General features: G+C 42.8%; 1 protein-coding gene across 1 annotated transcript in view; it reads left to right on the forward strand.

The window, feature by feature from the left end:
• The window catches only part of ADCY9 (adenylate cyclase 9), a 136205-nt gene that overhangs the window by 105726 nt on the left and 3370 nt on the right, over positions 1 to 27109 (forward strand). Inside the window, exons 3-9 of the mRNA XM_036279846.1 lie at positions 6577 to 6681; positions 7586 to 7803; positions 12281 to 12383; positions 13233 to 13441; positions 17954 to 18113; positions 19047 to 19195; positions 21935 to 21976. Of these exons, the coding sequence (XP_036135739.1) occupies positions 6577 to 6681; positions 7586 to 7803; positions 12281 to 12383; positions 13233 to 13441; positions 17954 to 18113; positions 19047 to 19195; positions 21935 to 21976 (986 nt within the window). The remainder of the gene's footprint in view (positions 1 to 6576; positions 6682 to 7585; positions 7804 to 12280; positions 12384 to 13232; positions 13442 to 17953; positions 18114 to 19046; positions 19196 to 21934; positions 21977 to 27109) is intronic.

Raw genomic sequence — 27109 nt, forward strand, 5'->3', positions numbered from 1 at the left:
TGCATCATGGGATCCCGGTCAGAAATAGGACATAGGGGGTAGAAACTAAGAACTCTGGATAAAGTCTGTAGTTATTAAATGAAATGGGAAGATAGGTAGTGAGGCATTGGACATAAATGAAATTTCTTAAAATGTGAAATACTTTCTTTTGCTGATGGAATATTTCCACAACATGGTAGCAATATTCTTGCCTCATCAGCCTCAGTTATTAAATGCAGTAGCCACTTAGGACTCAGGAATCTGAGCAGAGTTCTTTGATTCTTCACTCCATGACATTGGGATTCTGTGCCTGATTTGCACCGGTTTTTGTTTTGCTTGTGTTTTTGCCTCCAATATTCTCAGGCTGTATGCTTCTTGTTCTTAAAGGTTCTGGGTTCCCTTTCTTTTTCCGGAACGATCACTGCTTCTATTTTCCTCTGATACTTTGCTTTTATTATTTTTTTTTCTGGTATTTTTTTAGCAGAAATCATCTATGTGCTAGCCACCAGTGGCATGTAGTAGCCAGGGTGACTTCTTTCTACTCACACTGCAGATGGTTCCCATTCACTTGGAGATGTCATATATGCACAGTTGGGGTTGAGGGTGCTGCTACCTGGCCTTAAACTCCTGCTATCATTTTCTAACTGTGTGACTTTGGGCAAGTCCCTTCTCTGCCTCAGTTCCTCCTGTATAAAATGGGGCTAATCATACTATTGACTTAATTGGTGCTCATGAGGACTAAATAAAGTGATACGGGCCTCAGTAAGCTGTATTTGCTATTGTTGTTCCGTGTTCCTGTCTGTCATGTTCAACATAAATTTTGAGGAGAATTGGGGAGAAAGGAGTGCTTTTGGTCACAGGACAACTTGCCAAATAGTCTCATATTCAGCAGACTAAACAGGCAGAGCCAGGGCTTTTCTGATGTTTCTTCCTTGTTTCTCAGAAAAAAAGGCTTCTCTGCTCCCTCTCTTGACAGTTATGAAAAAGGACAGCTGTTAGCTTAAAAATGATTTATCTTGTGAAGAGAAATAGCCTTGAAGAAAAACTATTTTATAGCTCTGTGCCATATACTCTGAACAGAATGTAGGGTGCATGTATAAAAATGTGTTAAAAACAAATGCAAATGCACCCAAGTGTGTTAGAGAAATAGTTATAATCTTTCCTCTGAGCCCACGTCCACATTGGGGGAAGGAACACAGATAATCTGGGAAAATGCAGAGCTTGTTCTTGGCTGTTCTCCAAAGGGATCTTGGGTTTCCCAGGCAATAGCCAGCACACTCTTTGGCCCATGAAGTATACTGGGGACCTTAGCTGCTCTTGAGGAAGCTTTCCTTGGTGCCATTGTACCAATACTGCCACTTAAAATAACCAGGACATGGTTCTAACTGCCTTGGTCACTTCAGGGAATGAGGCAGAGGAGATCAGCGTGCCAGGATTATTCCTGGGTCCTCCTTGTGCCAGGAAAGGAGGCCAAAGAGGCTGCATGGTGGTCAGGGTCCAGAAGTGCTGCAGTCTGGCCCCCGCTGTTGATAAGCCTTTGTGTCCTCAGAGCAATCGCTTTTGCCTCACAGCATTATAAGGATTAATTGAGATCAAGTACACGGGACTGTGGACATCGCCTGGATTAAGGGCCTAATGATCATTCATTGGTGTGCCCTCTGCACATTGGTGTTTCTAAATCATAGCAGCTGCCATCATTACAACAGTGATCTTTATCTAATGTGCTTGCCACCATTGCTTCCCTGTGAGTCAGTTGCTCAGGCATGCCTCTCAAGGCAGCAGGATAAACCAGGTTGTTAGTTCCCTAAGTCTGAAATGCTTCCCAGTGACTGCTTCTGAGGGATGGAGTTACTGGCAGCTGCACAGGAGGAGAGATGGACATTTAATGGGTTGGCAAACATTTCACAGAGGTGTCTATGTGCTTAGCAAAGAGCAGTTTGTGAGATGTTTTAACCCAATTAAAATGAAGCTGTAATATACTTATAGGAAAATGGCATCTTGGGTGGAGAAGGGAAACAAACCCACCTAACCTTTGCATGTTGAGGCCCTCCTCATGCAGAGGGGACTCTTACAACAGAGCAGAAGGGAATGTAAGATATGAGAATGTCTCCATCAGGGCAGATGGATTTCTTGAAGATTTTTTTGTTTCATTTATTTTGAAGTTTTATTTAAAAAATCCACCACCACCCCACAAAGCAAAGTAGCTGAAAAAGAAAGAACAGCATTTTCAAAGCAAGTCCACAACTGGTTCTCCTGCCCCACCCCATGTGCCCACTTTGTGGACAAAGCTGTTGTGGGGATTCAGAGTGAGCAGAGAGCACTGTTCAGGCATTAGCAGTCCCAGTCGCAAGTTACTCTCCACTGCTTCACATGTGACCTCCACAGGCCCCAAACCTCTCTGAGTGTAGAATTCTAAATCATTTATGAAAACTTTGGCTCTGACAGAGTATGTCTGTGCCTTTGCTCCCTGAGGTTCTTTTGTGGGCAGCTGTACGAGACCTTGCCTCTGCATTAGAGCATTTTATCATAGAAGGGTACTGACAGCATAGTTTCTCTTTGTCAAAAGGATGTAATTTTGACTTGCCTATCCATGAAGGCCTGTGTCCCAGGCTCCCCAGAAATTAGATGGTCCCTTTGGGCACTCCCAGTCTCCACTAGCCTTTCAACCTCTTCCCAGCTGAGACCTTCATAGATAGAGGGTAGAATCTGAATGGTGTGGCCTTGGTTCCTATCAAGGAGATCCTTTGTGGAGAATGTGTGCCCTCTGCTGTCCAATAGGTTTGATAGTCACTGTTGTATAAGTGCATAAAACATCTTATATACGTAAAACCAGTGTGTGATGGGAATTCCTAAGAAGCAGATGGCCTGTTTTAAAGTGCATCAGGTGTATTTGAGGAGAGAAAAATACTTAGAAACAACTGATGCCAAGAAATAACTAAAAAAAAAAAAAAAAAAAGCTACACAAGAGCAGTTACCAAGGGTAGCTGTCTTGTCTGTGATCAAGAACATTAAATTATCAGATGAATTATTATTTTTTTAATCCTCACTTGAGGACACTTTTCCATTTTTTGTTCAGATAGAGTGGGAGGGAGAGAGAGGTAGAGAGAGAGGGAGAGAAACATTGATGTGAAAGGGACACATCAAGTGGCTGCCACCTGCACAACCCAGCAAGGGCCGGGGACAAACTGCAACCAAGGTATGCACCCCCAGCGGGAACCGAACCCAGGTCTCTCTGGACTGCAGGCCGATGCTCTAACTGCTGAGCATAATTGTCCAGGGCTCAGATGAACTATTTTTATAACCAGAGAAAATAGTGACCAGAAGTTTTAACATTAAGTGCCAACATTTATTGAATACTTATTAACACTTCAAGCACTGTGCAGAGCCAAGCTGTGATAAATGTGTGTATATCTCCTCTTGTCCATCCCTCACCTGTGGCACACATCACCAGTCAATCACAGTTCTCCTCCTGTTGGGCCAGCATGTGGCCTCATCATCCTCAGTTCACTATTCCAGGAAGTTAGTATCATGGGATTAGCATTGGTGTACAAAACGAAGCTGATTTAAAATACCTCTGACATGCTTTACTTGTATTAACTCATTTGCCCTTACAATAATTCTTCAAGGTAGATACAGTTCCTTTTATTTTTTTTATCCTCACCTGAGGACATTTTTCTATTTTTTGTCCAGGTAGAGTGGGAGGGGGAGAGAGGAAGAGAGAGAGAAACATCAATGTGAAAGGGACACATCGAGTGGCCGCCACCCGCACGACCAACCAGGGCCGGGGACAAACTGCAACCGAGGTACATGCCCTTAGCGGGAACCGAACCCGGGTCTCTCGGGACCGCAGGCCAACGCTCTAACCGCTGAGCCAAACCGGCCAGGGCCAGTTCCTTTTTACTAAGGAGGAAAATGAGACTCAGAGAGTGTCCCTTTTAAGTTGTAGAACCAGGATTCAGTCCATGGCAGTTTGATTTCAAATCCAGTGCCTTTAATCACTGTTACTCTACTTCTCTAGTCTTAGTATTTAAAAAGCTGTCAGAGGAAAGTGTTATCCTAAGTGAAACAAGGCAAACAGAGAAAGACAAATATCATATGATCCCACTTATTTGTGGAATATAATGAACATAACAGTCTGAAGAACAGGGTAGTCCCAGAGACGTGGAAGTAGGGTACAGACTGACAATCCCCAGAAGGAGGGGTGGGGGAGGGAGATAAACCACAGAACTTATATGCATGTATGCATAACCAATGGACATGGACAACAAAGCTGGGGATGGTGGGAAGGGAGGTGGAGGAGGGTGTCAATGGGGGAAAAAGGAGAAACATCTGTAACAAAAATAAATAAATAAATAAATTTTTTTAAAAAAGAATACATAATAAGCACCCCCCCCCCCCCCAAAAAAAAGCTGTCAGAGAAATGCCTGTTTACTCTTTCATCGTGTCTTTATGAGATTGGTGAAAGTCCCTGGACCTTAAGGGTTTGTCTCAGAGTCTCTCAACCTGTTCCCACACTCCAGGCTGTATCACTCCATCCCCAGGCCACTACTTGGTCCCTGAAAAGGCTGGCGGGCCAGTACATCCCTAGAGAAGCAAGCCTACCACCACAGCCATCACCAAATTCATTTTCTTCCATCCCCACTAGGGGGCACCCATAGGACCATGCTGTGCATGTCTTGGGCATATATACTTTATTCCTCCCATGGGGGTTGGGAGGGTCACTCTGTGTGTGTGTGTGTGTGTGAGAAAGAGGGAGAGAGAGAGAGTGGATTTTTTTTTTTAGATTAGTGGCCCCATTGGTAAAATGTTTTGAAGTTTAACTCAATCAATACCAAGACATGCTTTAAAATAATTTTATTGTATGTATTGACATTTTACCCCTGTTAATAATGTCAATTTTTAAAGAGCTATAAGCAGATTTTATCTAGGTGCTACTGTTTGCTCAGGTATGCTAGTTAATGGTTTGGCCAGCTCTCTTGGCATGTATATTTTCATTTTTCGATGAATACGACTGTTCAGACTTAGCTTGTGCATTATATCAGATTCCCAAATTATACACCTCTTTAGAGTCTTCATTTCTTTTATTTAATACAGTGTTGGGCTGAAATCTGACTTGGGATGTGATCTGGGTCATATCCTTGCCTTTAGGTACTAAATTACACTTATTTTAAATTTCTAAAATAATATAGCCCTGGTCAGTATGGCTCAGGGGTTAGAGCGTCGGCCTTCAGTCTGAAGAGAGAGACCCAGGTTCGGTTCCCACTAAGGGCATGTACCTCGGTTGCAGTTTGTCCCCGGCCCTGGTTGGTCGTGTGGGTGGCGGCCACTCGATGTGTCCCTTTCACGTCGATGTTTCTCTCTCTCTCTCTCTTCCTCTCTCTCCCTCCCACTCTATCTGAACAGAAAATGGAAAAATGTCCTCGGGTGAGGATAAAAAATAAAAATAAAAAATAATATCTAGCCTCCTATACTATATTCCAATGTTTAACAATGCTATGCAAGGAGATATATTTTTTGAGCCCTAATAAATCTTTGCTGCTACAGTTTGTCTTCTCCACTGGAAGCAGGTAGTTGCTATCTCAATGACAATTCCTAGTTTAATGAGTCACGTTAATAATAATAGTACAGCCCATGCACTAATAGGTTGCTGGTTTGATTCCTGGTTAGGGCACATGCCCAGATTGTGGGCCCAATCCTACATGCCGCCCTTTCTACTCTACCTTTAAGTCTTGCCTTTTCTTTTCTAGATCAGTATTAAGTCTTGCCTTTTCTTTTCTAGGTCAACTGATTTCTGTAAGCTTCTAAGAATTCCTAGGTCTATAAACAGGTCCCTCTGATTATTCAGCCTGTTTTATAGGAACAGCTCACATAGAGCTGGTAGACCTTGGCTCAGGCCTCTCATGTAGGGAAACAGTGGATTGTTTGTTCAATAGCAGCTTTATTGAGATGTGATTCACATACCAAGAAACTTACCCTTATGAAGTGTACAATTTGGTACTTTTCAATATATTTGCAAAATTGTACAACTATTACTACAGTCAAGTTTAGCACATTTTCATCATCCCCCAAAATAAACCCCATGTCCATTAGGTCACTCCCCATTCCCTAATCCCTCTCCTCCTTGTCAGTACTCAGTCCCTTTTCCATTTCAATGGATTTGCCTTTTCTGGACATTTTATATGGATAGAATCATGCAGTGTGTATCTTTTTGTGTCTGGCTTCTTTCACTGAGTGTAATATTTTCAAGGTTTATCATGTTGTAGCCTGAATCAATACTTCATTCCTTTTGATGGCTGAATAACATTCCATTGTATGGGTAGACCACATTTTATTGATCCATTAATCCGTTAATGGACATTTGAGTTTTTTTATTTTTTTGGCTGTTACGGAACATTCACATACAGGTCTTTGTGTGGACGTGTTTCCATTTTCTCTTTGCCAGTTTGTCTTTAACTCATCCTGGAGTGGTTCAGTAAGCCTTCTGTTTGGTTACACCATACTACATGACAGCAAATTGCAACAATGAGAACCTGTTTGAATTACATATGGTGGTCGTGTTTTCTGGGTGAGTTCCTATGGCCTGTGTTTTTCTCGTAGACCTGCCCTTCGTGCAGAATCACGTTTGCTCCCAACTCGGAAGCTGGCGCAGAAGGAGGAGCAGTGCAAAATGGCTGTCAGGAGGAGCATAAAAACACCACCAAGGTAACGAGCTCCTGGCTGTCATTCCAGTCAGTTCTTCTCCCTGTGTATCCACCTGAGGCGACACTCCTGTCTTGTCACCTTCTCACTTCTAAGAATAACTCCTCTTAGGTGACACCATTCCATACCTTCTAGTCCTTGGGTTTGTTGAGCAGACCTGTAAAGAACAAGATGGAAAGTCAGAACTAATCCCTGAGAAGTAATCACATGCTGAACTAGATGGGATCCCTAAAGGGCAATAAGGGTTTAAGGATGTGGATTAGAGAGTTAGGGAAAGTTTGTGGAGCTGGAAATTGGACTCAACATATGGTGGAATGCGGGTTAGCCAAGTGAAGAGGGGCTTGGGGTTAGGGGCAGCAACAAGAAAGCTGCCAGAGAAACCTCCCCTGGAACCAGAGCCAGGACTGGAGTGGAAAGCAGAATAAAGAGCAAACTTGAGAGCCTTTTAAGAAGCCATGAAGGTTGACCTTCCAAGAAGCCTACATCTGTCACCCTCCACCCTCATGCTGTCTGCCCATGGACTTGTGTGGCACTGGGTCAGTCTGTGCTGCAGGCAGGCAGTGATCCATCCTTAAACTACAGCCCATATGGGTTTTCTTTCTCTGGATCCACCCTTGCACTTCTTCCAAGTCCCCCAAACATCCCCCACCACCACCCGGTTCTGTGGTCAGCAAACTCTGAGAGCCTCAACCTCTCTTGTTGCCTGAATGCCTGGAGGTGCAATTTGACAAACTAGGGGGATGGGGAGAAGCAGACGGGTGGAGAGGTTGAGAGTTTGGATTGGAACAGAGATTTGAAGATACAGCGTACAGTCCAGTGGGACCCCAGCGTAGCAGAGGGGTTTCATGAAATAGCACACTGCACACCCATGGGTCACCTCTATCTGCTTCTCTCTGTCTTGAGGCAGGCTTCTGGAGGACATAATTCCAAAACGCAGAATGGACTGCTGAGCCCTCCCCAAGAGGAGAAGCTCACTAACAGCCAGACCTCCCTATGTGAGATCTTACAGGAAAAGGGAAAGTGGGCAGGAGTCAGTTTGGACCAGTCTGCTCTCCTTCCACTGAGATTCAAGAATATCCGGGAGAAAACAGATGCCCACTTCGTTGATGTTATCAAAGAAGACAGGTAAGAGTGGAGCCATAGGCATTGAAGAAAAGTTTGCAGGTAGAAACCTCTCTCTTTTTCTGAATTACCTTATCAGTCATGTGTTGACAATATATCACTTTACTTTGGAGTAATTGAAACTTACAGAAATATTGCATGAAAAATACAAAGAATTCCCTTTATACTCTTTGCCTGTTATTATTATTATTTTTTTTTATCCTCACCCAAGGACACCTTTCCATTTTTTGTTCAGATAGAGCGGGAGGGAGAGAGAGGAAGAGAACCCGGGTCTCTCTGGACCGCAGACCGACGCTCCTACCGCTGAGCCAAACCGGCCAGGGCTGCCTGTTATTCTTTTATGTGTACTTTTTTGCTCTCTATCTCTCCTCCTTTCTTTCTTTCTCTATGAAATTTTTTTTTTATCCTCTCCCAAGGACATTTTTCCATTTTTGTTCAGATAGAGTGGGAGGGAGAGAGAGGAAGAGAGAGGGAGAGAGAAACATCGACGTGAAAGGGACACATCAAGTGGTGCCACCCACACAACCCAACCAGGGCCGGAGACAAACTGCAACCGAAGTACGTGCCCTTAGCGGGAACCGAACCCGGGTCTCTCTGGACCGCAGGCCGAGACTCTAACTGCTGAGCCAAACTGGCCAGGGCATCTATGAAATTTTTTTTTTTCTAAACCATTTGACAGTAAATTGAATACATCATTCTCTTTACTCCTAAATACTGTATTTTCTAAAAATAAAGATGTTCTTTCACATAATTGTAGTTATTAAATTCAGGAAATTTGCCATTGATGTGATATTTTATCTAATCTGCAGTCCATATTTGAGGTTTTTTGTGTTTTTTTTGGTATGTGTCCCTAGTGGGAACCGAACCCGGGACTCACTAGTCCGCAGGCCAATGCTCCAACCGCTGAGCCAAACCAGCCAGGGCTCCAGGTGTTGTTTTTTTTTGTTTTTTGTTTTTTTTTAATCCTCACCCAAGGATATTTTTTCCATTTTTTTGTACAGATAGAGTGGGAGGGAGAGAGAGGAAGGGAGAGAGAGAGAGGAACATCGACGTGAAGGGACACATCGAGTGGCTGCCTCCCGCACGACCAACCAGGGCCGGGGACAAACTGCAACCGAAGTATGTGCCCTTAGTGGGAACCGAACCCGGGTCTCTCCGGACCGCAGGCTGACGCTCTAACCGCTGAGCCAAACTGGCCAGGGCTCCAGGTGTTGTTTTTAATTCTCACCCAATGATATGTATTTATTGATTTTTTTAGAGAGAGAGGAAAGAGGAGAGAGAGGGGAAAAAAACATCAATGTGAGAGAGAAACATCAATTAGTTGCCTTCTGTACATGCCCCGACCAGGAATGGAACCTGAAACCTAGGTACGGGCCCTGACTGGTAATCAAACCCAGAACCTTTTGATGTATGGGACGACACTCCAACCAACTGAACCACCCAGTCAGGGCTCCAGTTTTGTCAGGTGGTAGAACTTCCTTTCCCTCTCATATAGGATCTAGTCCAGGATCATTGCCTGCATTATGTAGTGTCATGCCTCTTTTGTCTTTTTAAATCTCAGGCAGTTCCTCAGCCATTCTGTGTCTTTTATGATGTTTACTTTTTTGAAAAATACAGGTCTGGTTCTTTTATAAAATATTCCTGAAGTTGGATTTATATGATGTTTCCTCGTGATTACATTCAGGCTGGACAGATACTGTAGAAGGGGTGTGTCTTTCTTAGGTATCCTGTCTAGAGGCTCTCAGTGCCCATTTGTCCTTCATCTGCATAGTAATTTTGATCAACCAGGCAAGTGTGTTGCAGTCTTCTCCAATATATAGTTAAGATTTTTTTCTTGTGACTAATAAGCAGTCTGTGGGAAGATACTTTATGATAATGTAAATATCCCATTCCTCATCAAACTCCCCTAGATTTAATCTCCACAGATGGTTCTTGCCTATAACAACCTTTACTGTGATGGTTTAGAATTGTGATTTTCTTGCTGCAGCACCAACTGCACAGTTATCATTTGGTGTCCAGCATTCCACTGTGAAGGATAGCCCCTCCCCACTTATTCCTTTATCTACCCATATATTACCAATCTGGACACATAGGGTTCTGTTCTACTTAACGGGATATAGTCCATTACTGTCCTTACTCTAGTTTGATGCTGTAGTTATACCAAATCTGTCCCCCTTAGGACTAACTCCTGTATTGTTTTAATATGACTCCATCATTTATTTTGAGCGATTTCTTTTTTTTTCTCCTTTATTGATTTTATTTATTTTTTTTTACTCTCACTCGAGGACATTTTTCCATTTTTTGTTCAGATAGAGTAGGAGGGAGAGAGAGGAAGAGAGAGAGAGAGAAACGTCGACATGAAAGAAACACATCGAGTGGCTGCCACCCACACAACCCAACCAGGGTGGAGGACAAACTGCAACTGAGGTACGTGCCCTTAGCAGGAACTGAACCTGGGTCTTTCTGGACCGCAGGCTGATGCTCTAACCACTTAGCAAAACTGGCCAGGGCTCCTTTATTGATTTTAGAGAGAGGAAGTGAGAGGGAGAGAGAGATAGAAAGATTGATGAGAGAGAACATCGATTGGCCGCCTCCTACATGCCCCCCATTGGGGATCGGGCCCACAACCTGGGCATGTGCCCTGACTGGGAATCAAACCGGCGACCTCTTAGTGCATGGGTCGACACTCAACCACTGAGCCACACTGGTTGGACTTGAGCAATTTCTTTTTTTTTTTTTAATTTCTTTATTAATTTTTTTTTTTTTAATCCTCACCCGAGGATATTTTTCCATTTTTTGCACAGATGGAGGGGGAGGGAGAGAGAGAAACATCGATGTGAAAGGACACATCGAGTGGCTGCCACCCGCACGACCAACCAGGGCCGGGGACAAACTGCAACCGAGGTACGTGCCCTTAGCGGGAACCGAACCCGGGTCTCTCCGGACCGCAGGCCGACGCTCTAACCGCTGAGCCAAACTGGCCAGGGCGGACTTGAGCAATTTCTTGAATTCTATTTAGCACAGCAATTTTCAACCGATGTGCTGTAAGAATTTTTAAAACATGCAATACCTGGCTATTTAGTCAGGGCACTGACCATTTTTGCCCTTAGGTTGTCAAATAAAAAAAGTGGCAACAGCCAACACAACAATAGCCATCTGGTGTGAATGAATCAAAATTATATCTTTTCTTTATTTTTAATCAGATCAGCAAAAAATATATTTTTTGATGTACCGTAGAATTTTAGTAATTAATTTACGTGTGCCATCAGATGAGAACGGTTGAGAATCGATGGTCTAGCACAAGATATTCCAGCCTCATTTTGTATCTTCCCTGCCCCAGCTCAGGAATCATGTGTTTCTCACCAGAGCCCTCACTCCTTTTTGTGAAGAATAGTATTTAGATATGTTAGTTATCAATGCCTAACTTAATGTCATCATGGCCAGAGACATACTCTATGTGATTTTAGTCCTTTTACATTTATTGACACTTATTTTATGGCCTCACTTGTGTCTTTTTTGGTGAACATACCTTTGCACTTGAAAAAAATTATATTCAGCATTTGTAGGATGTGGTGATGGTGGGTCCACATAGGGGATAGAATTTTCTCCTCTTCTGAGCTGAGATTGTAGTCAGGTATTGCATACTTAACACAAAAAGAGAGGGAAAGGAGGAGGCATGTGTATAGTGAACCCTACTGTGTGACAGGCACGTGCTAGGCACTTTACCTATTCCATCCAATTTAATTAGTAGTTATTGTATGAAGAAGAGAGACTACATCCCATGGCTATATTTGCCTTCTGAAACCATGTTAACATTCACTTAAATTGATAGCAATTTTCTTCAGTAGAAAAAGAATATTAATTATTTGTTGGCAATCCATAACAGAATGAGTCATGTACAGCAGGTTTGATTTCTCTGCTATTAAAGTCATTGAGCATTATCATTTTTCAGGCTTCACACACAATCTGCATTTGTAACAGTAGCACCAAAACTACACTAACTGTAAACACAATTTTGTGGTAACAATCTGTTAGCTTTCTTTGATGGTGGTGATTACTGTCAGTACTCTGAATGACAAGAGAGCCGGCTGAATTATGTTTTCATTGGAAGCCTTCAAATCTGCATAAGTGCTCTCAGTACAGGGATCTGCTAGTTCATAGAACAAAAAAGCTGCCTTCTTCTAACTCTGGATATCAGGAAGATGCTTTCAAAAGCGGAGTTCTAATGATGTGTGTTATAATTATGTTGAATGGTCATTCTTTAGTGGAGGGGAAACATAAAATGGGATTATGCTTGGAAACACTTTCCAGAGATATATTCTAAAAGGGGTGGTGGAGCCATGTCTATAACATGGTGACTTTTAGACACAGCTTTTGTGACATGCTTTATGAATGGCATTTTGGTAGCTAATTACGATCCTCTGGTAAAATAAATATGATCATTCTCATGTTGATCGATTGTATTTTTCATCTCTTCTAGCCTGATGAAAGATTACTTTTTTAAGCCACCCATTAATCAGTTCAGCTTGAACTTCCTGGATCAGGAGCTAGAGCAAGCCTATAGGACCAGCTATCAGGAAGAGGTGCGTGGCAAAAAAAAGGGGGGGGGGGCTTCTGTAATACTTTCAACAATAAATAAATACATTTTTAAAAAAGAATAAGAAGAGGTATAGGTTCCTTATAATTTTACTTAAGAAATGTGTTGTTTTTACTGGATAGTTACCAATTAGTTTTGTGCTCTGGAAACCTCTTTTGTTTTCCTGAGTGACAGGAAAATGAAGGCTAATATTGATTTCCCACAATCTGTAAGCCCTAAATTGCATCTTTATGTGAATTTATCTACATGAGGGAGAAAACTCCAAATTTTTCTGCACTCTTGAGTCTAACAACCCAGGTTTCTCATTTCCCAGCTCTTTCCTCTGCAGCTGGTGCATCCTCCATTAGGCTGTGAACTCCCCTCGGGCATTGTTTCATATCTACCCCCAGCACCCTACACAGAGCCAGCCAAGAGCAGGCTCCTGAGTGAAGGCATGATGATCTCTTACTGTCAGTTGACATGCCTGTATATAAAATGGTCATCTGCTGCTGCTTCAGTCTGCTTCTGTCATGAAGCCAGCTTTCACACCCTGAACCTGGGACCCAGCCATTCAGTGGAAGCTTCCAGCAAATGACTTTCATGCTACTGACTTTATAGATGTAGGGTCATTGACTTTGCTAGCCACTAACTCATCTTTCAGGCCCAGAATGTAATACACCTTTGAGAGCTTATTGGTGTGTAATCAGTTGCTTTTTGGGGGGCACATCACCCTGTACAAGGTCGGGGGTAGGCAAGTGCTCAACAAATGTTTGGGTTTTTCCACCTAAACTATGCTCCATGACAACCTGTTGCAGCATCTATTCATGTGCCTCCACCTTTCTTCTACTCCAAACAGGTTATGAAGAATTCTCCCGTGAAGACCTTTGCCAGTGCCACCTTCAGCTCCCTCCTGGATGTATTTCTGTCAACAACAGTGTTTTTGATTCTCTCCATCACCTGCTTCCTGAAGTATGGGGCTGCCACCACACCTCCCCCGCCAGCCACCCTGGTGGTCTTCGGGGTGGCCCTGCTACTGGAGGTGCTGTCTCTCGTGGTCTCTGTCAGGTAAAGGCTCACCTGCAGGGCAGTTCTCCAGTTTTTAGCCTCTGGCTCCCTCTGCTGGCTCAACAGTTTATGACTGAACTGTCTGCGGTACAACTGACCAGCGGTCTGAAGCGGGCTGTCTCTGCAAGCTCATTTCAGGTGATGGGTCCTCTTTCCTTCCCTCCTCCAGCCCTACCTCACAGGTTTCTCCCTTGAAGACCCTGGCCCTCGGCACAGGTGGGCACCCTCTTTACCAGAGGGTCAGTGTCCTCTGCAGCCCCAATGCCGCCAGCTAGTCCCTGGATCTCCTAAATCAGAGACTTTAAAAAAAGAAAAGGTGGGAAGACAGGGAATAAGAAAAGAGAGAGAAAAAGAAAAGAAGTTTACTGGGTGCAAATGATAGGGGACTGCCAGCAGATAAGCAGGTGCCTCTCCTAAATGTAAGAGCAAAACTATAAAACCCTTAGGAGAAATTATAGGTGTAAATCTCTCTGAGCTTGAATCAAGCAGTGGATTCTTAGATATAACACAAAAAGCACAAGCAATCAAAGAAAAAATAGATAGTTGGACTTCATCAAAATTTGTTTTGTTTAATTTTTTGAAATTGATTTTAGAGAAAGAGAGAGGGAGAGAGAGATGGAAACATCGATGAGCGAGAACATTGATTGGCTGCCTCTTGCATGCCCCTCACTGGGGATCTGGCCCACAATCTGGGCATGTGCCCTGACCAGGAATCAAACTGGCGATGTGTTGGTGCATGGATCAGTGTTCAACCACTGAGCCACACTGGCCGGGCTAAAATTAAAAATTTTTAAGTTGAAAGAGCACCATCAAGAAAGTTAAAGAGCCCTGGCCAGTGTGGTTCAGTAGTTAGAGTGCCAGCCCACTCACCGAAGGGTCGCAGGTTTGATTCCCAGTCAATGGGATGTACCTGGGTTGCAGTCAATGGGATGTCCCTGGCCCCAGTCAGGGCATGTGCAGGAGGCAATCAATTGATGTGTCTCCCACATCAATGTTTCTCTCTCTTTCTCTCTCTCCTCCCCCTCCTCCCTCCCACTCTCTAAAAATCAGTGGAAAAAATATCCTTGGGTGAGGATTAGCAAGAAAAAAAGTTAAAGAGAACCTGCAGAATGGGAGAGAATATTTGCAGATCATATCTGTTACCAGGGTCTAATATCTAGAATGTAAGTATGATAATAAAAACATAATCTGTTTAAAAATGGACAGAAGATCTGAATAGACAATAGTGGCCCCTCGGGAAGCTAGGCCCTCACGTCCTGCCCACCTTGACAGCAGGGTTCAGTCTAGCACTGAGGAAGCTCACAGCTGCTGTGTACATTTCTGACTGGATGTGAATGCACAGGGCACTCTGTTCACAAGCACACAAACCACCTGCACCGTCTGCCTCCTGGGCACTCTGACACTGGGTCCTTGCAGCACAACCACCTCCTTTGTTCAGCCTTGTCACTCCCAGTAGGGCAGCCTGTCAACCTAGTAGGGTCCCACTAATAATTGCCCCTCAAAGCTGGGGGTAAAACAGAAACAGGGAGAAGGGCCCGGACCATAAGTTTCTGCTCCTCTTCCCCAACTTCCCAGGACAGGAAGCAATAGCTTCAGGTCTGGCCCTGAGGCTGGATGCCTGTCCCCCTTCCTTCTACACTCACTGTCCCCCAGCTACCTCCTGAGGCCCCTGTGAGGGGGCTCTTTGCTGAGGCTGCCAGAGGCCACACCCTCACCTCCTGTGTCTGGTTGAGATAACTCTGAGGTGCCTCCTTGCTCTCTCTCCAAATTCCCCTCTAGCTGGTAGCTCCTCCATAACACAGCCCTCCCTGTGGGCCTGCCCCTCTGTGTCCTGGTTCTGTACCCCTCATTGAACTGCCTGGAACCCACTTGCAACTCAGCTCTGCTTCTGGGGAACCCAAACTAAGTCATCCTCAGGCCTTAGTTTTTTTTAAATTAGTTTTTTTGTATATAATTCACATGTAATAAATTCAGTCATTTCAGTCTATAACTCAATTATCTTTAGTAAACTTAAAGAGTTGTGCAAACATCACCATATAATTTCAGAACATTTCTATCGCCCCAAAGAAAACACAGTACCCTTTTGCAATTACTCAGCTCTCTTCCCTGCCCCAACTCCAGGTTTCCAGCTGGCAAGGGGCCTACAGCTACATAAGCCTCTTGATCTTTCTGAGGCTAGCATTGTCTCCATACTTAAAAAACAAATACTTTGCCCTGGCTGGTTTGGCTCAGCGGTTAGAGCGTCGACCCACGGACCAGAGAGTCCCGGGTTCAGTTCCCACTAAGGACACCTACCTCGGTTGCAGTTTGTCCCTGGCCCCGGTTGGGGTTGTGTGGGTGCCAACCAGTTGATGTGTCTCTCTCATGTTGATGTTTCTCTCTCTCTCTCTTCCTCCCCCTCTATCTGAAGATAAATGCAAAAATATCCTCGGTGAGGATAAAAAAAAACCCAAAAAACTTTTATACCATTATTCCCTGTTCCTTGGACCCAATTCTACAGAATCTGGGCTAACCGACATTTAGAGACTACAGAGGGCTGGAGGCCAGACAAGACACCAGGCCTGGCTGTGCCTGGATGCTGAGGTGCTGGGCTGGGCAAATGCAGTAGCCACTGTGCTCCTGAAAGACCGCTGGTGTGACTTTAAAAGTTCACTTTACCTGGATAGTCAATGCCTGGGAGAGATTGAGACCCTGAAGGAGTTCCTCTCAGCCCACTGAGGACATATTTGTATTTAGGATCCCAGACTAACAAGGACTTACACTGAGAAATACGTAGGTGCCCCAGGGAAGCTGGTTCTATGGCTGCTTCAGTGGCCGGCCCTGGACCTTGACACCTCATCCAGAGGGCTACCCAATCTCAGCTTGGGCTCTTGTCCTTCCACTCCAGCTATTTGTGCTATGCACTAGACAGGCTGAGAACAGGGGTTGGAATTCTGCAGTCCTGGGGACCTTTGTGGAAGGCCTTCTCCTGGCTGGGACTCAGCTCCCTCTGTCTCCTTGTAGGGCTTATGTGTTCTGCCTTTGAGCATTATTTGTGGTTATTCTTGGAAATATTCCAAGGACTCCATTATCCTTTAAGTATCTGGAGGCCAAAATAGTCCAGGACTTAAAAGGGTCCAATGGGGCCTGGCTCCACCTGGTAAATAGCTGAGATTTGGAGTTTCCTCAAGGAGGCTGAACACAGCTAGAGCAGTCGCTGCATTGCAGATGTTCAGACCTAAGGCTCGGGTGCCTGTGTGTGAGAAACCCTGATGGGGCTCTGTGCCCTGGAAGTTCAGCAGTGACTCCTGGCCCCTTCAGAAGCGAGGGCAGTGGGCTGGTCCCCTTCCACCTGGGCTTCAGAGAGGGACTGTGTGTGTGTGCCTCCCTCCTGAGGCAGACCCTTGATGCCCTCTCTTCCACTTCCCACTGCTGGAGTCCAGGCTGCTCCTGACTCTGGGATCCCTCACTTAGCCAAGTGTAAAGGAGGTTCTTCCTTTAGGACCACAGTTCTCAGCTCCCTTCTTTATGAAAAATATTTTATGATGTTCATGTCACCATCCTGAAATATAGCCCACCTATACACACAGCTTCTAAAAGAATCAGTGAAATGTCATCACTCCAATACAAAGGAGAAAAAACAAGAAAGCCATTTAAAATAAAATATGTGGTGCTTCACTTAGAATATTCTAGGGCACTGCCATCTGGGGTTATAGCGAAGCCATCAGCTGTCTGCCCTCTGCGTACGATTGCTGTAAATGTGACAGCTCCACGCCGTCAGGTGTGCAGGTTGGGTGCACAGGCGCCACGGGCTGAGTTGCAGCTTGTGATTTCTGAAATGCTGAACAACTCTTGGTGATGTCCCAAACAAAACAAAGGGTAATCTTGCTAGGTCCAGAATAAATAGAATTTTATTCCTCGAAAAGTGTATGTTAACAACACACAGAAACTACTTTCTGTTTATAAACAAAATGCAACTGGGCTCTAGGCTGAGGTCATTGTCAGCAGGCTTTTCACGTCCCTGTGTGTCCAGGGGGCATGTAGCAGTCTTGTGGGGCAGGGCAGAGCTTTACTGTAGATTGCAGAGTGCCTCTCTAGATGTCAGTAGCACCTCTCGATCATTGTGGCAACCTAAAAGGCCCCCCAAAATTCCAAAACAGCCCCTGAACCACCCACTAGAGATCTCCTGCCCTAGGAGCAGATGACAGTAAGGTGGCCACCTTTCACAGGGCCTGTTAGTATCTCTACCCAGTTCTTATCTGCTCTGTTACACCCACTGAGGCTTATGCTTGGCTTTTTATAAGCACATCTTATCCGAATGCAGTAAGTGAACTTAAGGTGTGATGAGCTGAGTAAGTCCAGTGTACTTGCCATCTACCAAAAGGGAGGAATGTGGGGGCTGTGCTTGTTCACACCAGTGGCAGCAGCACGGGTGAGAGTGGGGAGTGGCACTGGCTGTGGATTCTCCTTCCATCTTCCCTGGCTGGCTGACCCACCCATAGACATCGCGTTTCTCCTTTCCCTCCGGTACAGGATGGTGTTTTTCCTGGAGGATGTGATGGCTTGTACTAAGCGCCTGCTAGAGTGGATAGCTGGCTGGCTCCCACGCCATTTCATTGGGGCCATCCTGGTGTCACTTCCTGCTCTCGCAGTCTATTCACACATCACTTCTGAATTTGAGACAAACATACACGTAAGTAAAGGCTTAGCGATTTTATTTCTGTGCTCTCTGGATTCCCTCATCACTTTAAAAAAAAATAATAATAAGCCTAATGACTTGGGACACTAATTAATATAGGCCCTTAAAGAAGTACAATCTCTTTGTTTTTCCATGAGCTTGTCTTTTTAAAAGAGGAGCAGGCAGGAAGGTCACTGTGAAGCCTGTCCAGAAGCTCAAGCCTGTCACTGGCCACACTCATGGATGCTGGAGAAGATGCTGCCCTGCCCTGGGGAGAGTCCCCAAAAGACATGTGTTCTGTCCACCAAGGTCCAAATCAGTTTGTTTGGTTTTTTTACCTGTTTTACCACATAAAGAAACGTTGTGAGGAATACAAGATTATGTGCTGATCTGCAGGATTGGCACAGGTAATTGACTCACACCTGAATCGGCTGCTGGTGCTCAGGGAAGGAGCTTCAGAGTTAAACCCCGTCAAGAATGAATTAATGCTGTTGTGGAAAGTTATATTTTGGGTGAAAGTGTCTGTAACATGAACTACCAGGGCAGGCTGACTGCGTTTGATGCTTGAACACCAAATTACATTTCTGTTGACAGGCAGCAGGTACCTGAAGGAAAGGCTTTTTGAAGGTAACTGATTACACCATGCTAGTTCTCAGGTGGTGTGGCCTACCTTCCCTTTCCTCCAAAATGTGATCTTCACACATCTGGAGATTTTTAGGGTTTCTGCGAACTTGTACCCCAAAGCTCTATGTAATTAACCTAATGATTCATGACCTGTCCTTGAAATTGCTGGATATATTATGGTATCTGTGATATTTTTATATGATGCAGAAACACAGATAAATAAGCAAATTATTTGATATGGTGCTCAGGTGGCAGGTGGTGAGTGGGCCCACAAGTTGAGGAGATGGGATGGGTTCCTAACTGAGCTCCTGCCCCTCATTGCAGTTCACCGTGTTCATGGCCTCGGCCGTTCTCATCGCTGTCGTGCACTACTGTAACTTCTGCCAGCTCAGCTCCTGGATGCGGTCCTCCCTGGCCACCGTCGTCGGGGCTGGGCCCCTGCTTCTGCTCTACATCTCCCTGTGCCCAGACAGGTACTGTGCCACCTTTCCCAACATCACGTAGGTCTTTCTCACCTCAGTTTCACATCAGCACTAACACCATCTGCTCTAACAGATAGTCGCTGTCACAACGTAAGATGGCTTTCAGCACACAAATGTCAACAATGTGGTGAAATGCCGAAAGAGTAGTGTGTAAAAGAAAGAACAAGAAAATTTTTAATAACATAACAAGTATTTGCATTTAGACTCTCTTGGGTGACTACCCCCGGGAGACACAATGCAGTAGTCACATACTTGAACTTATATATAATGAAGAAGTTTGAGTTTAGGAAGGTAGGAGCAGAGCTGTTTCATATAAGACGGTCAAGAAAATGAAGGAATAAAGGTATAGGTGGACACAAAAATGAAAAGAAAGAAGCAGGTTCTGACCTTATTGAAGTAGGGCTAATGTGCCAAGACATTGCAGACTGTGGAAGTAGAGGAAATGAAGAAGTATGACCATCTTGCAAGTGACCTGGGCATTATTCATAAATATTGTGTCAGAAGAGCTCCCCATGTTATAACATGAAACATCAGAGTAATAATGGATCAGTGAAAATATATTCTTGATATCTCTCCACATATTGAAGAATACATTCAGTCCCTGGTACTCAAATGACCTTCAAAACCATATCACTGATAAGTGCTAAGGATAGAGTGGGTGGGGTGGGAAAAGAAACAGGTGCTGTGTGAGAGATCCCTGGGGACAGGATCAGTTCGTACAGTAAGGTCCCTTTCATGTGTTCTAGTAATTGAATAATGTTTGGTTCTTAATTTGTTGAAATGAGTCTCAAATTACCTGTTGCATATATGCAACTGGTTTTGTGGCTTTTAATCTTTTTCAACTGGAAATGCAGTGATGCTTTGGCTAGCAGGATGCACGCAGTGAGGTATTTATTCAAAAGTTTCATGAGAAGATCTTCAACCTATTAAGCTTCCGTTTCTTTAACACACTGCTAAAGATTGGATTTTTTGCGTAACTACTTATAAAAACATTTTACTATCAGCATGTACTGAAGAACCACTTATTTATAATTGCACTGGGTTTAGGCTAGAGGTATATTTCAGAGTTACAGGGGACATTTCTTCATTGTGCTTTGTATGTTATCTAACATTCATGGCTCCCTAGATTATTATGATAACCAGAGGGACCCCCCCCCCCAACTTTTCCAAAAACGCCCCCTAGGGATGGTATTACCATTGTGGAGCATTGCTTTAGTAAATTCAAAAGTAGGAAATCCAGTTTGTCGCAATTTCAAATAAAATTGCCATAGTATATCTTTGGGTATAACCAAAATAGTGATTAGTAATGGGCAAAGTAAGTACCCTTCCTTAATTTATTTAATAAAATAATAATAAAGACATGAAGGATATTCAAGTTCTATGCAAACTAAGATTGATAGGGGAATATAAAGTAGAACTGTCATTCAGTATTTGAAAAGAAACTATAATGAGTAGTTAAATTACTTTAAGCAAAACAAAGCCTAATTTTTCTTTTCTGAAGTTGCAGCCATCTAGAATAATGATCATTGTAAAGCTCTTTCTCAAGAGCCTGAAATTCAGCAATCTGCCTTTTAATTTTTTAGATCCATCACAAATACCTCATCAGACATTCACAGTGTCATTCAGTCACTGGCATGCGGCTTTTCCACTTGGGTCTAGAGAGCCATTGTAATGGGGAACCCCTGGTCACCTCTTTGCCCAGAATTCGAATAGTAGGTCCTGGGGTAGGGCTGACAGTTGACTCTCCCCTTGACCCTTTACTCCTCCATACACACAAGATCCTTTGAACCCATTTAGCCCATCACTACTATGTGTATCCAGGGTAGAAAATATATGGGGTGGTGAACAAAAACATAAACTCACCTCCTATAAAGGGGAAGGGACTCAGAACTGTGGCCAGCTCTTCAGGGACACAGACACGTGGATTACAGTGATGTCACAATCATGTCTGTACAGGGTGAGATGAGGACATGAAGTCTTGTAATTCACATCTTGTGATGTAGCTCTTGCTTTTATTCCTCTTCTTTCAAGTCATTTAACACCTTATGTGGTTATGAAAGCCACTCTGGGCCCTCACCTGGCCTTTGCTACCCAGGAGAACTCACAGATGCTCTCCACATCCTCCTTCGCAATGAGCGAGGCTTCCTGGACGGGGAAGTTTGTAGTTGATTGCGGGACTGGCTGGGTTCTGGGTGTAATGCCACTCCAGAAGAAGCTGCCAAGAATGTGGAGAGAATAGGGGCTGCATGCACATACCTTCCCTAACACCAGGAGAGAGTTCTTTAATTATGAATGGTTTCAGTGCCTTAAAATTGGGATGTGATGACCTTGGGCACCACCAGTAGCAAAGCCTGGCTTCTCTGCTAAAATGTAATCTGCAAACACCTCTAGCAGTTCATTGCTGATTAAACATGACTGAAGTTTCTTTTCTATAGGACACCATGATTAAGTCCGAACAGTAAGACATATGCCTTTGAGAGTTTTCCTGTTTTGTTCTTTAGTGATTTGCCTACTTTTCATAGCCAATGTAAAGGCTTTTTAGCTATATCATTGTCTTTACCTTGTGTTATTCTTAATCAATATACAGTATTAAATTATAATAAAAAATTTACTGTTTAACTTAATCTCCACATAAAAAAGAAAAATTGTGTATTTGAGCTCTTCTCAGATTACTTTATACAATGCCTTTTTTGCCTTTTATAATAATATTTTTCTTTATTTTAATTTCAGTTCCATAGTAATTTCACACTTTGGTGCAGTACAGAATTTCAGGTAAGCTTTTAATATGGTGTTTAAATCTGAATCAATGAGAGTAACTATATTATTACTGCATATTCCTAAACGTCCTAAAAAATAATTGTATCTTACATAAAAAGAACCATATCTATATCTATATCTATATGCTTAAAAGATTAAATGGTCCTGGCCAGTGTGGGTCAATGGTTAGAGCATCATCTGGCAACTGAAGGGGCCGTGTGTTCAATTTCTGGTCAAGGGCATGTACCTCGGTTGCAGGTTCGATACCCAGCCCTGGTCTGGTCAAGTGCAGGAGACAACTAATCAACGTGTCTCTCTCACATCAATGTTTTTTTTCTCTCTCTCTGTCCCCCTTTCTCCCTTCCTTCCACTCTCTCTAAAAATCAGTGGAAAATATCTACTCATTGAAATATCAGATTATAGTTGTAATATCGGGAAAGTGAAATGATAATTAAAACATATGTTAGCCCTGGCTGGCTTGGTCAGTTGGTTAGAACATTGTCCTGAGACCCCCAGGTTGTGGGTTCAATCCCCAGTCAGTGCACATACAAGAATCAACCAATGACTACATAAATAAGTGGAACAACAAATTGATGTTTCTCTCTCTCTTTCTCTCTCCCTCTTCCCCCCCCCCCTTTCTTCCTCTCTCTGAAATAAAAAAAAAATTTAAAGACACGTTAGATTTGGTTTAATTTTATGTAAGACTTTAGGTGATTTCACCAATTAAAGAAAAGTACTTACTTTAGTCTCTAAAATATGTTTAAATAACTGACTAGAAATTTGAAATAATAAATGTTAGACCCTTTTTTTACTATACACATCAAACTAAATTCTAAATAAATTGAAGAGTCAATAAAATTATATAAAACTATATAAAAATCTAAGAAAATAAATTAAGTAATTTTCAAGCCTCTAAGACAAGACATAACTTTCCAATCTTACAAATGATAATGGAACCATGTGCAAAAAAAAAAAAAAGACTTATTGACAGATTGTTTGGGGAAGGGCATCAAAACAGACTGGAAAAAAAGTATTTGTGGGAGTATTGTTTTTTAAAAGGAGCTAATTAAGACCTGTTTAGATAAAAGACAGAAAAAACCCAAAACATTCACAAGAGAAAATGTAGGTAGTAGATAAATATGTTACTGCTAAAGTCATTGCACATTTAAATAACTACAGAATTCCTTTCGGTCTTTTAAATTGGACCTTTTAAATTTTACAATAAAAAAAAACCCAGTGCAGGCAAGGGTGTGGCACATTTATAAATTGCTAGTGGTGTTTAATTTTGTGTAGCTACTGGACACTTATAAAATATAAGTTTATTTAATAACCTGACATAGTAGGTGACTTTGTCCCCATTTTCTAGATGAGGAAACTGAAGATCAGAGAAGTTAAAAACCTGTCTGTGGTCACACAGCTGGTCATTGGCAGTGTTTAAACCCTGGCCTCTCTTACAACCAGGCCACGCTCTTTCTGCCGCGCTTCATTACTCCTCAGAATGATACAGTTGTTTTAGAAAGTATTTTAACAATCTATAAAATGTTCATAGCCTTTAAGTACATAATTCTATTTTTTGTTCATTTGCTGAGGACATAATTCAGCATATGGTAAAGTCTACATGCCCCGAAATATCAATCACAATGATTGATAATATTGAAAGTTCATCAGCAACCTCAGTTGTCAATAAAAAGTAAATTAATTAATTATGATACACATACTTAAATTTTGCAACTGTTAACATGCAGCAACATGGAAAACATTTATGATTTTTATTTTCATTTACTTATTTATTTTGTTTCATTAATATCTGTCACTTTATTTAGTGAAGAAAAAAAATCCTCCTGATAAGGAGGGCAGAAAAAAAATCTGTCATTTTCATCTATTATATGAAATTACATATGTTCTGTAGCTACAGTTAGATATTTCATTGTAAATGAAAAATGTAAGATGTAATATTTATGATCTAGTAATGAGTTATGAATGACAATGTTTTTCTGTTTCTGCAATTAAAAAATTAAATATCTGTGCTATTTAGACCATGGAAAGAGAATTAACCATAGAACAAAGGCAGAATGCAAATGTGTTTCTGTGTATGATTACAACTATAGTATTTAAAAGCAAAACACTTACCCAGCCGGTATGGCTCAGTAGTTGAGTGTCAACCCATGTACCAAGAGGTCACTGGTTTGATTCCTGGTCAGGGCACCAGGTTGTGGGCTGGATCCCTGATGGGGGCATGCCGGAGGCCGATGGATGTTCTTTGTCATCGATGTTTCCACCTCTCTTTCCCCCTCTCCCTTCCTCTCTCTCTAAAATCAATAAAGAAAAAAAATTTAAAGCAAAACACTTAGCAGATTTTTTTAAGTTAAATTTTTATTGATGTATAACATATACAAAGAAAAGTACCCAGATCATAAGAATACAGCTCAATGAATTTTTACAAATGAGCATACCCACTTAACTACCACTCAGACCAAGGAAAAGAACATTACCAGGACCCCAGAAACCTGCCTTTTGTCCCCTCCTGGTGACCCCTCCAACCCTGCATCCTAGGCATAGATTTTAAAGGGCACTGAAATACATTGAAATGTTAACAAATCCTGTGTTTAGCTGGTTAAAACCACAAGTGACCATTGTTTTCTATTTTTTAATCCTCCTTCTCCATAATGAATTATACTATATTTTACTTTTTCATTTATGATTTAATGTCCAACTGTTAAGTCATATGTTGACTCTTGCATTTAGTCACATAAAATTCCTTCTTTTGGAACTGGCCTTTGCTACTTGAATTTAGGAATAGGGCCATCACCTTTGTTCAGTCTGTAGTAGAATAAGAAATACGGGTTATAGATCAGAAGTAATTCTCCGTCTGTGTCACAGATCTCTTCTGTTGCAGGGAAGCCCCTTGGGTACTAACTATAAATCTGTGTATTAGGACTCTTCCTTTTAAGCAAAGGAAAAGCAAACGTTGCAGTCTATTCCTCTTTCCCTCCCATGCTGGCCCATGCTTCACTGCTCCCCTTCTCCGTCCAAAGGGAACTGGCCTGTGCCCATCACCAGAGTTAGGCCACACTGCTGGCTTTGGCCACAGCACAGCAAGAAAAGCAACAAAACCAGTAAAACAATTGAGGAAACCTAGACACATCACCCATTTCTACCACAGGGATTTACATGCCTGGTTGTGCTGTTAAAATGACATTAAGCCTTGGTGATATCTACTCATAAAGAGGGCTATTCTTCTGTGTCACCACTTTGGAGAAACAGAAAGAAAGGTCCTAACCTAATTAGATGGGGCTCACACACACACAGAGGTTTACTTTCTCCTCTTTCTACCCTAAAGCCAACCAGAGGTTTGAGGGGCTAGACATAAATCTGTTTTAGTCATCTAAAATAAAGAGTTATTTGGCCCAGCCAGTGTGGCTCAGTGGTTGAGCGTTGACCCATGCACCAAGAGGTCGCAGGTTTGATTTCCAGTCAGGGCACACGCCCAGGTTGTGGGCCCGATCCCCAGTGGGGGACATGCAGGAGGCGGCCAATCGATGTTCTCTCATTGATGTTTCTATCTCTCTCCCTTCCTCTCTCTCTAAAATCAATAAGAAAAAAAAAATTTTTTAAATAAATAAAATAAAATAGTTATTTGCTTAGTACTTGAGATTTATAATATGTATTGCCATTAGTTTAAATGACCATTAGCAAAATAAATAAGTGAAGTGTGGTATGTCTTACCATAGAGGCCCTTTTCGGTTCCTGGTTTACAGGCATTGAATCTGTATCAGGGATCCCCTAAACTACCCAGGCCTGATAATTCACTAGAACAACTCAGGACTCAGCACAAAGTCATACTCATGACTGTGGTTTATTAAAGTGAAAGGACACAAAGCAAAATCAACAGAGAGAAAAGGCACATGAGATAGAGTGGGAGGAAACCAGGCGCCAGCTTTAAAGAGTCCTCTCCCAGTGGAGGTGTACAGGACACGCTTAATTCCTCCAGCAATGAGCTATGACAGTGCACATGAAATGTTGTCCACCAGGGAAGCCTTTTAGAGACTCAATGCCCAGGCTTTCTTTGGAGGCTGGTCACATAGGCACCCTCTGCCTGTCACATACCAAAAGTGCAGGCTTTCTGAAGGAAGGCAGGTGTTTAGCTTAAAGTGAGTTATTTGTACAATCTAGGCCTGGTGACCCCCTCTTATCAAGAAGAGGTGGGCACCTCACCATACCCAAGTTTTCTGATGTCAGCCTCAGACACCTTTGCCAAAAGACCTTTCTGCAGATAGCAGCCTCTGATCTGCTGTGTTCACTTCTTTCTGTACAGAGCCTTAGGCCAGCAGTGACTTAACAATACCCTATCCTTTCTTCAGTTTACACATGAGGAAATTGAGACCTGGAAAGATAGCATGACTTGTCCAAGGGTCTAGGACCCTGCAGAGGTCCTAGTGTCATCATTCTAAAGCCAGGGCTTTTGTGACTATGCTTCAAAGAGGACCGCAGTGTCCATTTTGGTCAGTTTTATTATTTTTTAATATCCTTAAGTTACAGGTAACAGTAAAACGTATTAAACACTTTGAGTAAGGAATTCAGTTTTCTGTGCCATGGAGCTATCTAAACTGAGGACCCATCTGTTTTATATATAATTATATTTATATGGTGACCCAGCCCATTGTTTATAAAATCTAGTAGCCTATTCGATGTACTTTAGAAATACATCAGGTTACAAAATTTATGTGAACAGAACAATCACAGTATTGTAAATAAATAGAAGAAAGATTAGAAGGAATTTCAACAAATGTTAACAGTGATTGCCTCTGGGTGGTACGATGACAGATGAATCTTTTTTTTTTCTTCTTTTTTTATCCTCACCCGAGGACATTTTTCCTTTTTTTTTTTGTTCAGGTAGAGTGGGAGGGAGACAGAGGAACAGAGAGAGAGAGAGAAACATCGATGTGAAAGGAACACATCGAGTGGCTGCCACCCGCACAACTGACCAGAGCCAGGGACAAACTGCAACCGAGGTACGCGCCCTTAGCGGGAACCAAACCCAGGTCTCTCAGGACCACAGGCCGACGCTCTAACCGCTGAGCCAAACCAGCCATGGCTCTTTTTTTTTTTTTTTTTCTTAAATTTATATGATGAGTAGGTAGTATTTTT

Source organism: Molossus molossus, unplaced genomic scaffold (assembly GCF_014108415.1).
Source record: "Molossus molossus isolate mMolMol1 unplaced genomic scaffold, mMolMol1.p scaffold_m16_p_3, whole genome shotgun sequence".
In the NCBI taxonomy this organism is placed as follows: Eukaryota; Metazoa; Chordata; class Mammalia; order Chiroptera; family Molossidae; genus Molossus; species Molossus molossus.